Below are 15135 nucleotides of genomic sequence, written 5' to 3' on the forward strand. Positions count from 1 at the left end.
AAATTTTTTTCTGAAGTTTTTTTGAAGTTGTTTGTTTAAGTGTGTGTTCAGAGCTAGGGAGATGTTTTTGCCTCTAATTGTTTCCTCTCAGGGAGCTCTTGTTAGACCTCGGTTAGACTTCAAGACTGATGGCTCAGGGTACCCCAGGATCTGACTTCTAGGTCAGCATTAGTGAGAGGAAGCTTGACACTTTGTAAAAGGCAGCGAGGTCTACTTTATCTGTGTAGCCAGGCTGGATGGAATTCATGGTTAAAATTTAGAAGTATATCTTATAATTATTATTACCAGGGTTTTAAACATTCTGAGGATTTTTTCTTAGAGTTCACTCTTGAACCAAGAGGTCTTTAAGAGCAAAGACTGTTATCTACAAACTTTGAAAACGTAGGGTCATTTGTATAGGACTGAGCATACAATGGACACTTTATTATTTTTAAAATTATTCTTAATAAAATTTTAGGCAAAGCGTGTTATTTTATGATAAAAATTTACTTTGACTAAATTTACGTTCTATGTTATGAATGTTTGGAATAACATCTATTGAAATGCCTGTTTGATAACCTTGAAGATTTTCATAAGCAACATCAATTTGATACTGTTTGATGATTTCATTCAATTGTTATACACTGTGTATCAGAGTTGTAACAGAACAGAACTATTCTCTGTAACTTTGAATTTAAAAAGAATTACATACCTTAATGTGAAACCAATGGGAAAGAATCTTTGTGGTTTTCTGGTTTCCTTCTTTGCTTAAATTTGTTTAGCATCTTTTCCTTTTTTCTTTGACGATGACATTTTATGTTTTTTGAACAATAATCTTTGCTCATAAAAATCCTGGCTGATTTTTAGCTTACTCTCCTTGACTTACATTATGTGCAAAATGATGAAAATGGAGATCAGTTTAAGAAAAGTTTTTTTTTTCATTTCCTGAAATTTGATTAATTTGTTTTGGGGAAAATATACTTGCAAACTACTTAAGCATACTATTTATTAGTAGGCTTCTAGATTTAAAAATATTTAAAAATGTCACAAGTAAGAAGTTATTGAACTGTTGTATTATATAGCCCTCTTGTGGCCAACTTTATATCTTACAGCCAATTACTATTTGTGTATCTTAGCAAAAGCAGTTAGAAGCTAGAGTACCTTGGTAAGGTTATAAAGCTGGCTTTTAGTCATTAATATCTTTTTTTCTTGACACACACATCATATTCCAGAAAATCCAAATCCAAAAAGTGGCATTATTCCAGGCAGTTATAGCTTTGAATCAGTTTTATCAGCTGTAGCTGATTTTAAGGCTCCTGTGTTTGAACCTGGAGGTTCTATGCAACAAGGCATGTATACTCCCAAAGGTACGTTTATATGCATAAATATATTCTTTCAAATATTGGTTTTCTGAAGGTGAGTTGTTGTGTATACTGAAAGAAGATGTTTTGCGTTTTGTTTATTCAGCTTGTTATTTTTCCCCTCAGCTTTCTTATAGATGTATGTCTTTTATGGTACACAGTGATATTACTTCCATTTATCTGCAAGTCTATGGTTTTATGTTATAATAAGCCCTCTTATATGACTCTAAATTATGAAAGGAACTTCACATATGAGCTCTAGTTCATTTTTATAAGTAAATGAACTATAAATGAACCCGAAATTATAAAACAAAATATATGCTTAAAAACATCTTGAATGTATTTGCTCTTTAAATTCGATTTTGAAATAGTTCTCACTACCCAGATTTTAACTTAAACAGTTAAAATTAAAATCTATATAGAATCCTGATAACACTTTCTTACACTTTGAACCTATGTAAATACATAGAAACCTTTTCCTTAAGTGGTTGGTTTTCTAAGGTTTTCCCCCTAGATTCATAGATGGTATTCTTGACAAGAGCCCGAAGTAGGTGAAGTCTTGATTCACAGTCTTTTCTTTTTCACTTTCACATTTTCACTATTCTAAGTTAAAATCTTGAAGGAAGTAGCAGTTACATGATTCTTGACTTCTTCAACACTCGTTGTTTAAATGGCAAACTGATGCCCACTTTGAAGTTATAAATAGCATATACTGTGTTTGGCAAGAAACAGCAGAATAAGCCTTATCATTTAGGATTTTTCAGGGAGTTCGCCAAGGTAGGAAGAACAATCCAGAGTTTCTGGTTGGAATGTATTCAATTAAAGGAAAAGCACAGTATTTCTTTATTGCAAAGAACACTTTGTATCTAAAATTTAGGTAAGCTTTGAAGTAGAATGGCGTTCTGGTATAGTGCAGGGCTTATTAAAGTGTGATGTGAGGATTGCTCTGTCAGACTCACTCGCAGTCCTTGTTAAAAACAAAGGTTCCAGTGCCTTAACCCCAATCTGTTCTTATCAGGATCTCTGGGGGTGGATTCTGGGAATCTGCTTTTTTATTTAACAAGATCTATAGATGATTGTCCTACACAATAAAGTTTGAGACACTGAGATGGAGCCCTGGGCATTTGAAGATCAGAGTCAAGAAATTGGGTGTCATCTTCAAATACAGTACTAAATTATATTAGCTAGTTGTGTGATGTTGAAAAAAACAGTTTTTTATCTTTGGATTTGACTTCTTATTTGTAAAATGACAGACTTGGAATAGATGAGCGGCTTTCAAGATTTTTCACAGTGATTGAAATAAGCCGTTAACTTTGGGGAACTGAGCCTTAGGTGAATCTGTTATCCGAAACTGGTCGGAGCAGACCTACTCTTGTTAAAGTGGGTGTGGGTAGTAGACATAGCTTCTCCTCTGTTTTGCCTTCTCCTTCATCCTGAAGTGACCCCTGTTAAATCTCTATGGAAATCCAGTCCCGTGAAACATTGTTTGAAGCCTGCCAGACTAATTAATCACTGAAGTTTTCTTCCATTGCTATGGTTTTATAATTGTAATAAAAACATTGGCATTTTAATTGTACAAATTAGTAGATTTAAAAGTGAAAGACAATAAATGACAGAAATAATAGCAAAGATCTTTGTCTTTGTGTAGGCCTATCTTAAGTCATACTTTTGATAATTTAAGATGAATAACCCTGTACGTGAAAATAGGGAGAATTGTTAATAGTTTCTTATGCCAGAAAGTTGAAATTAGAGTAGATGTGTAGGAAGAAGTATAAGCTTCTTACCATGTTTTCAAATGTTAAGAATTCTGCTAGAGAGAATGAGACGGGAAAAACCTTAATCTAGGACAGAGACACTCTTAAGGCAATAGTTTCTAAAATTGTTATTCTCAGGCCATGTTGTAGATTTTTGCCACATCTAACTACCATCTCTACTATTATGCACTTAGTCTACTATATTTTTTTAAATGAATTCACTTTTTTAAACTTCGCCTCATCCTAAGCATGATTATTACTTGCAATGCAGAATTTTCTGATACATATTAAAATAATTACATAATTATTAAAATAAAAAGCTTTGTGCATTTAATATTTACAATCATCTTGTATACCACGAATTGTACAAATACCACACATGGGATAGTGATTCCTAATTATGGAGAAGGTAAGGAGATCAATTACCAATTTTAGCAAAAGAGCATAAAATCTTTTATAAACAAGAAATGGTTATAAAGTGAGACTCTTCACAATCAATAGGTCATTAATTTTTGAATCTAGTTTTTGTGTTTTTCTCTTTGAATGCTATTAAAAGTGTTAATACATTGTATTTCTTAACTTTCTAATTGGCACTTTGCCAAGATGTACAATGAACTAAACTTTTATGATGAGGCATTATCCCATTTTAAAGCTTTTTGCTCACTAGTTCTTGCTGAACTTAAGGGAACATTCATAATGATGAAATGACTTAATGTAGAAAAGTAGTCACGCCATCAAACTTATTAGGGCAAATAAAGAATCAATTAAACTATCCCATCTTTTAAATTTAAAATATACTTAAATATAATTAGTCATTAGAGATTGACTTTATTCCTAAGAAGTCAGTGTTTTGTTTCTACTTTCTTTTGAATAATAGCTGAAGTCTGGGATCAGGAGTTTGACCCCGTCATGGTCATTCTTCGAACAGTTTACCGTAGAGACGTGCAGTCTGCAATGGACAGATATACAGCATTGTAAGTCTGTTATATTGATTAGTATAATAATGGATATTTTGTATTTATATAGAAAAATTCCAGTTATAACACAGATGTGATATGCTCTGATTAAAGTGTACTCTCAATCTTTAGAGGAGAAAATAATATTTTAAGATTAAAAAAAAATCTGGCTGAGATTTATGTTCTCAAGATCTTGATCCAAAATCTGATGTTAGTCTGATAAAAATAAATTTTATAAAACATGATCACAAATAAACATGTCAAAAAATGAACTTATTTAGTTGCTATTGACCAATGGAATTCAAAGCTTGGTTTTGTGGTGTTCTACTTTTAAACCAGTAGAGGAGGCACAAGTTAAGAGAATAAAATTGACTGACATCAGAGATGATGAGTATCTACAAAAAATGTGGTAATATTTCTATGTTCTTGACACCTGGGGAAATAGCCAAAGCAAAAGGAATTTTATTTGTAACTACTTAACAAGGTAGTTTAAAATGTTGATGATTGCAGAAAATAAAAGTTTTGAAGGATATCTTTTTAATGAAGAATTCAATTTTCTGTTATTGTTGTTGCAGACTATTTTTTAATGTTATTATTTCCAGCTATTTTTAAACCTTAATAGTTAATATTATATTGCTGAACATCATAAGATATCATCTTTTATTTGTGCTTTTCTAAAGCTTAAACATTTTAAAAAACAAGTTTAAAATGATGCAGATGTCTTTGATCTTGAGAAAATTTTTGTCTAAATAACTATCAAAGTATAAACATAGATGGAAACTTCTCTTTTGCCAAGACTTTGCAGTAATAGACTTATGTTGAGTTTAAGATCCATCACAGACGTATCTGAAGAGTTTGTGGTGTAGAATTGTAGCATTACCCACTGCTCCTCCTGCCGCGGCACCGCCCCCCTCACCCCCGTGCCCTGCCCCAAGAGAAAAACCAAAAACCAAAACCAAAACCTAGTACAGCCATCAGCATCTCTCTCTACCTTTCTCTAAAACCCTTGGGGAAATAGTCTGAGGTTTTCTTTTCTCTTTCTTAGCAGTCTCTTTTTGTTACGTTCATGTGCTTTTGTAACTATTTGTTTGCTTGTAGGCTTTTACTAGACTTTTAGCTCCTTGAGGGAAGATGTTTTTGTCTCTATATCTCTTTTACATCTTCAGTATATACATCAGTGCTGGCAAATAGTAGGCATTCAGAATATATTTGTTGAATAAATAAATTTCAGTAGTTCAAGTTGAAAAATGAAAAGATGGGTGGGAGGAAGCATTTGCATGGAAAACCTAATGTGGCCTTTATAAACACTGTTATCTTAAATGGCTCTGCCTTTTTTCAGGGAGTTTTGGTGGTGGTTAGTCATTTGAATACGTAAGAATTAAATATATAGTAAATTTTATTATTCTCTTTTACTTTGTAATTAATAGAAATTTGGATTGGAATTGGGCTGAAACTTTCAAACCTTTGAAGGAGTCATTAAATACCCAATGTAATCAGTTTTAAAGGGAAAATTTTATTTAATAATACACATTTATTGAGTGCTTGTTATATGCCAGGCATTCTGTAAGGCAAACCGAATTGTTCTCCTTTATTTTTTACTTAGCTGACTTTTAGTTGAGCTCCAAGCAGTTTATTTCCTTTGTTTAGACCAGTGGTTTCCACGCAGGGGTGATTTTTGTCCTTCAGGGGACATTTGGCATTGTCTGAAGACTGGGAGTGTTGCTACTGACATCAAGTAGAGGCTAGGTCTGCCCCCTACAACAAAGAATTATCTGGCCCCAAATGTCATTAGTGTCAAGGTTGAGAAACCTGGTTTAGACCTATACTGACATACAGGTAATATTTTCTGTTTGCAGGTATATTGTGTTTTCTAATCAATTCTGTGTTATTAGTTGTTTAGATCTATATCGTATTTTGACTTATAACTACTTCATGTAGTCAGAGAAAACCATTTCCTCAGAGCTATTTTTTATTAGTTTTTCTTCTTTCCTGTTTTGCTCTCCATTTTTCCTAATTCTCTCATTCCCTCCATTTGCTTTTGAGTTGCTGTACAATTTCTTTGTAGTTTCTTAAAAATATTTCTGAAGTGCTGTGATGTTTCTTGGCAGTTTGAAAACTATATTTTAAAAGAAATGTGTATTTAAATAAAGTAATAATGACATGACAAATAAATATACTCTTTAGTTCCAGACTAAAACTTTTTAATCATTTTCTTTAATCTTTGAAATTTTATGTGCAAACTATTACATTCATCTAATAACATTTTGTGTACTTAAAATAAATATCATACCTATGAAGAAATGTGTTTGTTCTTTGTGAGACTTAATTTTTTTGAAATTTATTTTGTATGTGAAATGTAGCATCTGCTTCCTTTATGTGTTATCTTCTATTTGCTGTATATTTGACCATAATTGACTGTTTCCGTCCTTATAAGATTACGACTGGAAAGAAAACCCTAAACTGTAGGACTTACTGGCTTTGGTCATTTTCATTTTCTTTTAGTTTTAAGGGACAAAAAGTGGCTTAACTGAGCCAGCCCTAATGGCCTAGTCATTAAGTTTGGCCCTCACGGCCTCGGCGGCCTGGGTTCACTTCCCAGTCGTGGAACCACAGCACCTGTTTGTCAGTTGCCGTGCTGTGGCGGCAGCTCACATAGAAGAACTAGAAGGACTTACAACTAGGATATACAACCATGCACTGGGGCTTGGAGGAGGGAAGAAAACCCGAGGAAGATGGGCAGCAAATGTTAGCTCAGGGCAAATCTTTCCCTGAAAGAACAAAGTGGCTTAACTAGTTTTAGTGAGTATGATCCATTTCTATTTGCAAGAAGGTAATAGAAAGGCCCTTTGAATAACAGTAGTGAAAAATGGTTGGATAAATTAAAACTGTTGTGTCCTCAGAGTCTAGCTTGGTGCTAGGCACTTTGTAGGCAATCAGTAATAGCTAAAGGAATGAAAAGTAAGTTTCTTTAAATTTTTGAGCTGTGAGTTTAAGTGAAAATAAAACACTTGCTTTTTGTGATGTTTAGATGTTTAGAATCTTTGGATCTTATTGCTGGAAAAGGCCTTCAAGCTCTCCTATCCAGGTTCTATAAAAGTGTCTCAGGGGCCACCACTGGAAGAAGGGGCTGGGCAACAGCAAGAGGCCTGACAGAGTGGAGGGGGCTCATCCTGCTTCCCTCTCCCTCTCACGTACCTCTTAATGAGCAGTTCAGCTTTTAAAAAGAAAACGGAAACAAGATAGCAACAAAAAAGCAAACTAACAGTCAGAAAGCCATTTATTCAATTCAGTGTTGTGTTTTACATTGAGGACATTGTAGCCCAGAGAAGCTCAGTGAAATATGTGTGTTAATGGCAGTGTTGGAACTATAGTCTAGGCCATTTCCAAAAGACTAGTGTGATTTTATACAGTGGCTGTTTTAAATTCAATAGGAAAGCAAATTTTCTTATACTATAATTTCTGGTATTTTTTGTTTCCCATCCCCCACCTTGAAGGTTAATGGCTGCTGCCCCGTGTTTGAAAGTGTGATATATGAGTTTATGTATATCATTTTTGTCTCAAACTAGTCAATAATTAGGTGTCGGTTTGACTCACATAAAAAAATTTTTCTGTCATGTGGCTTTTCATTTGCATTATTCCATTAATGCTTTTGAAAAGAGCAGTCAGAAATGATGTATTACCTGCTGTCTTGAACAAATATGTAACCTTTATTTTGGAATTCTTTATTAATCTAGGTGCTGCATATTTAGGGGCTAGTGCTTAAAGCAAAGAAACAAAATAAAAACTAAAAATTACTTTTCTATGCTAAATGAATTAGAATAGCTGAAATATTTTTTCATGAGCTATTGGGATTGTTTTGAAAATTATGCTTCTATGTAACCACTGTAGTATGATATAGAAACCAATTTTTTTTTAATGCAAACTTTATTTTATGGCATCTTCTTCTTGAATCATAGATGCACCTCATTTCTCTGGTATATCAAGGGTAATTTTTTTTATTTTTAGGATTTTTTTTCCCCTACCTACATAATATGTTTCCTCTAAGTTCAGTTTTCTATTGTTCAGTCTCTAGCTTCCGTGTTAGAGGTGTTCTTTGAATGTCTGATAATTCTGGCTGCTTGTGATTAAGAACTCTTAGTGTGTTGGTGGAGCTTGTAGAGTCTGAGCTTTAATGTAGGGTGATGTGGGCAGGCAGATTTGTTGAGAAGTCCTTATTTTAGTCTCTTTAAAACTCTTCTTTTTGGTCTGATCGGATTCCTCAGAGAAGTATCTTCAAATATTGCCTAGAAAGTAATGGTCTGGCTGCCATTATTCTGTCAATTGAATGGGAGACAAGGCCTAGGGGCTCTGAATCAAAAATGCGTACGACGACTTTAGTCCTCCATCCTTCTCCCCTTACCTATGCTTGTGTTTCACGTTCTCCAGAGATGAATTCTCCAGCCAGAATTCTGTTGGAATGGGGGTGAAGTTTTCATCCTGTCTTCGTTTTAGCTTTCTGCCTCCTCACCTCCAGTTATTGAGGTACCAGGTGCTGCCAGTTTCTGAATCTTTTGAGGATTCTGCAGTATAATTTGGATTGTTTTTCAGCTTTCCCCATTACCTTCTTATGATTTGACTTTCTTAGGTGTACTAGATGAGTTGCTACAAGTCCATTTGCTTTCCAACTGGCAAAATTTTGGGTTTTTCCCCCTTCTTTTCTGATTTTCCCCATTCTTGTGGTTTTTATCCTTTTAAAAATACCATTACTGTAGTTTTATTGGAGTTTTGGATGGAAGTAAAATTAAATACTTATGTTCATTCTGTCATTTGAACTTCCAGTGCTAAATGTATAACTCCTTTTAATTTCCATTTTCTGGATTACTAGGTGAGATGGAGCCTGTAAAAAAATCTATTAGTTTCTCTTCATGTTTCTTACTGTGAGAACTATGTATGGATTATTCCTTGTTGATTTTTCTATTAGATTGTTTAAAGTTTATTAGTTCTGAAGTTTTACTTTTTATATTTAGATCTTTAACCCACCTGGAGTTGATTTATTTGTTTTCTCCCTATTGAAAACCCGTTGTTCCAGGACCATTTATTGAACAATCCATCGTATCTCACTGATGTGTAATGCTCATTCTGTCATATATGGTCGATCCTCATCATTTGCAAATTTTTTTATTTATTTATTTATTTATTGCAGTACCATTGGATTATAACATTATATAGCTTTCAGATGTACATCATAATGTATTTCGAATTCTGTGTAGATTACATCATATTCACCACCCAAAAACTAATTGTAGTCCATCCCCTCACATGTGAGCCTAATCACCCCTTTTGCCCTCCCCCCACTTCTGCCATGGTAACCACCAATCCGTTCTCTGTTGCTATGTGTTTGTTTGTCATTGTTTTTATCTCCTACTTATGAGTGAGATCATACAGTATTTGACTTTCTCCCTCTGACTTATTTCACTCAGCATAATGCCCTCAAGGTCCATCCATGTTGTCACAAATGGCCGGATTTCATAATTTCTTATGGCTGAGTAGTAGTTCATCATCTATAAATACCACATTTTCTTTATCCATTTGTCCCTTGATGGGCACTTAGGTTGCTTCCAAGTCTTGGCTATGGTGTGTAATGCTGTAATGAACATAGGGGTGCAAGTATCTATGCCTTTGTGTTTTCAAGTTCTTTGGATAAATACCCAGCAGTGGGATAGATGGATCATATGGTAGATCTATCCTTAATTTTCTGAGGTACTCCATACTGCTTTCCATAGTGGCTGCACCAGTTTGCACTCCTACCAGCAGTGTACAAGGGTTCCCATCTCTCCACATCCTCTCCAACATTTGTTGTTTCCTGTCTTGTTAATTATAGCCATTCTGACTGGAGTGAAGTGATACCTCATTGTAGTTTTGATTTGCATTTCCCTGATAGCTAATGATGTTGAGCATCTTTTCATATGCCTGTTGGCCATTCATATATCTTCTTTGGAGAAATCTCTGTTCAGATCTTTTGCCCAGTTTTTAATTGGGTTGTTGGTTTTTTTTTTGTTGAGCTGTATGAGTTCTTTGTATATTTTGGATAGTAACCCCTTATCTGATACATAGTTTGCAAATATCTTCTCCCAATATTTGCAAATTCTTTGTTTGCAAATTTGGCTACTCACTAAAATTTATTTTTAAATCCCAAATCAGTACTCTCCTGGTTATTCAAAATTATGTGTGGACATGCATGGGGTGCATCCAGCTGAGGCTGAACAAAGCAGTGTTCTGCCCTCTTGTTGCAGCTCTCATACTGTAAACAAGTGTTTTTTTCGTGGTCTATTTAGTGCCACATTTTAAAAAATAGTGCAAATGAGTAAAAAATGTTGAGCTTTAGAATGAGATCAAACTTGTTGTTATCAATTTAAAATAGACATTTAGAGATACAAGTTGTTATATGTGAGTTCATGGTGTTTTTGTCCTTTTTGTTGGAGATTTCGCTGTTTAAAATGGCCCCCAAATGTGGTGCTGAGGTGCTCTCTAGTATTCCTAAGGGCAAGAAGGCTCTGATGTGCCTTACAGAGAAAATTTGTTGTTAGATAAAGCTGTGTTCAGGCATGAGTTTCAGTGCTGTTGACTGTAAGTTCAGTGGTAGTGAATCAATAATATGATACCTGCAGAAACAGATAGAGAAAATTCACTGATCTGTTCTTGAGGCCACTCCAAAAAGTGCTGAAGTAACATCTATAATGTGTGATGAAGTTATGGAAAAGGTGAAAAGCTAAGTTTGTGGACTCGTGAGATTACGATTGATAAAAAAGAACAGCATTGTTTTGAGGCTGAAAGTTGAAGAAATTTACTGTTGCGTTACCCAGGGTCAGGAAAACGTTAAACCCTTCTTGGCTAGCGCTGGCTGGCTTGCATGTTTCGAAAAGTAATAAGGTGTGAAAAATGTTCAACTTGCAGGCAAGGCAGGTTCTGCAGATTAGGAGGCTGCAGAAGAATTTAAAAAACACTTGCTAAGTGTTGTACTGGAAAAGGGTTATGTGGAAGAGCAAGTTTTCAATGCTGTTGGGACTGGCTTGTCCTAACAAGGCTTTCAAAAAAGGTTTTCTATGTGGAAAGTTAAATTATCTAGGAATAATGATGGTTTTGTTTTTTTTCTTCACGTATGCACACAAACATTCTTGTCCGTCTTTGCCGGTAGGGTCTCTAGTATAGTATTGAAAACGAACCTGTATAATTTTAATGCAAATGGCATTTTGATTCACAAAAATGTTGTGACCCTAGACTTGCAGGAACTTAGCCCTGTATTTCCCCAGGAGCAATAACTCAGCATCTCTGGCGACTTTATAGAACATAACTACTGTGAATAAAGACAATTGACTGTATCAAGTATCTGTATGTGTATAGGTCTATTTCTCTTCTGTTCATTCTGTAGACTAGTACCATACTGTCATGAATATTGTGTCCTTTTTCTCCTCTTCTCCTTCTCCCTTCTTCTACTCCTTCTCTGTCTTCTCTCTTTTGTTTATGAGTTATTTATTATTGGCTCTTTGCCTAGAATTTTATGATGACCATATCAGATTTAACAATAAAACGTGGGATTTTGATTGAAATTGTATTGAATTAATAATTTGTTAGAAATGCCATCAGTAATGTGTTTTCCCATCCATGAACATGGTATATCTCTCCATTTATTTAGGTCATCTTTAATTTCTTGCAATAAAATTAAAAAAAAATTTAATAAAGATTTTAGATATCTTTGTTAGATTTATTCAAAATTATTTTATAATATTTATAGATATTATATGTAGTATATTTCCTAAAATTGTAGTTTCTTTTGTTTTAGTGAACAGAAATGTAGTTGATTTTTGTTGTTGATCTTATGTTCAGCTGGACTGTTATTAGTTGTAGCAATTTGTGGGTTTTTGAAAAGATTTCTTATGTGGAAAGTTAAATTATCTAGGAATAATGATGGTTTTGGTTTTTTTCTTCATGTATACACACACACATTCTTGTCTGTCTTTGCTGGTAGGGTCTCTAGTATAGTATTGAATAATAGCAGTGATGAGAAGCATTCTTGTCTTGTTCCTAATGCTTTCCCACCACTAGATATAATATTTGCTTTAGTGTTTTTGTAGTTACTCTTTCAGGTCTAGGAAGTTCTTTTCTGTTGCATGCTTACCATAGAATTTTTATTATGAATAAGTTTTTGATTTTCTCAAGTGCTCTTCCTTCATTTGTGTGGACGATGGTATACAATCCCAACGTCCTTGCATTATCGGGAAAACCTCAATCTGATCATGATATACTCTTTTTAAAAAAACTATAAGTATTGCTTGATATGGCTTACTAATTTGTTTTAAGAATTTTTTTCCATTATATGCCTGAAAGTGATAGTCGTGTAAATTTTTAAAATCATTCTATCTGTGTATTGGTAACAAGGTTATATTAGCATTATAGAATTATCTGTGTATCTTTTCTCCTTTTGCTGCTCTCTAAAATTATATGTCAGGAGATGGAGATTATCTGTTTCTTGAAGGTTTTTTTTTTAACAGTTTTATTGAGAGATAATTCACATACAGTACACTTCACCTATTTAAAGTGTACTATTGAATGGTTTTTAGTGTATTCACAGAGTTGTGCCACTATCACCACAATCAATTGTAGAACATTTTCATCACTCTAAAAAGAAACCCTGTATTTGTTAACAGCCATTACCCATTTCCACTCAATACCGCAGCCCTAGACAACCACTAATCTACTTTCTGCTTCTATAGATTTGCCTGTTTTGGACATTTCATATAAATGGAATCAAACGTGGTCTTTTGTGACTGACTTCTGTCACTTAGCTTAATGTTTTCAAGGTTCATCTATGTTGTACCATGTGTCAGTATTTTACTTCTTTTCATTGCCAGGTAATATTCTGTTGTAGGAGTATCTCACTTTTATTTATCCATTCACCAACTTGTTCTTTCTACTTTAGGACTATTATGAATAATGCTACTATGAACATGTGTATATAAGTTTTTGTGTGGACGTATGTGTGCATTTCTCTTGTGTATATCTATAGATGAGTGGAACTGCTGGATCATAATGGTAACTCCATGTTTAATTGTTTGAGGGACTGCCAGTCTGTTTACTAAAATGGCTTCACCATTTTATATATATATGTATTTTTTTTTTGTCTTTTTTTTTTTTTGAGGAAGATTAGCCCTGAGCTAACATTCACTGCCAATCCTCCTCTTTTTCCTGAGGAAGACTGGCCCTGAGCTAACATCTGTGCCCATCTTCCTCTACTTTATATGTGGGATGCCTGCCACAGCATGGTTTAATAAGTGGTGCATAGGTCTGCACTTGGGATCCGAACTGGCGAACCCTGTGCTGCTGAAGTGGAGCATGCAAACTTAACCACTACGCCACCAGGCCAGCTCCAGTTTTTATATTTTTATCAACAGTGTATGAGGGTTCTGATTTTGCCACATCCTCACAAACACTTGTTATCTGTCTTCTGATCATAGCCATTCTTATAGGTATGAAGTGACATCTTATTGTAGTTCTGATTTGCATTTCCCTGATGGCTAATGATGTTAAATACCTTTTCATGTCCTTATTTGCCTTTTATATATCTTCTTTGGAGAACTATCTAGATCCTTTGCTCACTTTTTAATTGGGTTTTCTTTTAATTATTGCATTTTAAGAGCTGTTTGTTTTGAATACTAGAGTTATCAGGTATATGATTTGCAAATATTTTCTACCATTCTGTGGGTTATCTTTGCACTTTCTTGAGAGTGTCCTTTGAAGCACAAAAGTTTTTAATTTTGATGAAGTCCAATTTATCTGTTTCTTTCTTTTGTTGCTTGTGCTTTTGGTGTCATATCTGTTGCATAATCCAAGGTCACAAAGACTTACACCTTTGTTTTCCTCTAAAAGATTTATAATTTTAGCTCTTACATTTAAGTCTTTGATCAATTTTCAATTACTTTTTGTATATCATGTAAGGTAGAAGAACTTTATTCTTTTTTCATGTGGATGCTTCTTGAAGTTTTGGTAGAATCTGCCTATTCAACCACCTGGGCCTCATGTATTTTTTTGTGTGTGAGTAATTTAAAACTACTGGTGCCATTCTTTAAAGGTTATAGTCTTGCTTAGGATTTTTATTTCTTCTTGAGAGGGATTGCCAAGTTATATTTTTCTAAGAAATCTTCTATTTTGTCTTAAGTTATATACTTATAATGATTTAAAAAATCCCATCTTGGGGCCAACCCAGTGGCATAGTGGTTAAGTTCACATGCTCTGCTTCAGCGGCCCAGGGTTCGCAGGTTTGGATCCCAGGGCTGGACCTAGCACCACTCGTCAAGCCACACTGTGGTGGCATTCCATCGAATGTCAGAGGAAGAGGAAAATTGGCATAGATGTTAGCTCAGTGACAATCTTTCTCAAAGAAAAAGAGGAAGATTGGCAATAGATGTTCTCACAGGGCTGATCTTCTCTCACACATACACACACAAAATCCCATCTTCCTTTTTATTCCTATTATTTATTTGTTTTTACTATTTCTTATTCTTGATTAGTCTTATCAGGGGATTGCCAGTTTTACTGTTTTTTTTAAGAACCAACTTTTGATTTTGTTTTTCTTGTTTTCTATTTCATTCTTTTTTCCCTTTATTATTTGTTATTATCTTCTTTCAACTTAGTTTGGATTTTCTCCCTTTTCTTCGGTGCTTAGTTTTTGATTTTTTAAAAAACATATGCATTTAAGGCTATGAATTTTCTTCCAAGTACTGCTTTCGTTGTATCCCCAAATTTTTTCTACTTGGTTTAAGTTCTAAATGTTTAAAAGTTTCTATTAAGATTATAATGACCTCTGAATTTCTGAGAACACAGTGTTTAAAAATATCTACATGTCTGGAGTTTGGGTTATCTTCTTAGTTGATTTCTAGTTTTATTTGCTTTGTGGTAAGTGGTTGTGGTCTGTATATCAGTTCTTTTGGTATTTGTTAAGATTTACTTTGCATTGTAATATTTCATCACGTTTTATATATGTTCTGAGTGCACTTTAAATTATGTGTATTCTCCAATTACTGAATGTTCTTTGTTTTTGATTCAAGCTTG

The 15135-nt window shown here is 34.1% G+C and overlaps 1 protein-coding gene across 9 annotated transcripts in view; it reads left to right on the plus strand.

Annotated features, from left to right (window-relative positions):
• UBR3 (ubiquitin protein ligase E3 component n-recognin 3) overlaps nucleotides 1-15135 on the plus strand; it is a 222596-nt gene that overhangs the window by 86700 nt on the left and 120761 nt on the right. For all 9 annotated transcript variants that reach the window (XM_023623102.2, XM_023623103.2, XM_023623105.2 and 6 more), the window contains 2 exons: nucleotides 1205-1346; nucleotides 3972-4068. In XM_023623102.2, coding sequence (XP_023478870.1) covers nucleotides 1205-1346; nucleotides 3972-4068 — 239 coding nt within the window. The remainder of the gene's footprint in view (nucleotides 1-1204; nucleotides 1347-3971; nucleotides 4069-15135) is intronic.

The sequence above is a fragment of the Equus caballus genome, chromosome 18 (assembly GCF_041296265.1).
Source record: "Equus caballus isolate H_3958 breed thoroughbred chromosome 18, TB-T2T, whole genome shotgun sequence".
Classification (NCBI taxonomy): domain Eukaryota; kingdom Metazoa; phylum Chordata; class Mammalia; order Perissodactyla; family Equidae; genus Equus; species Equus caballus.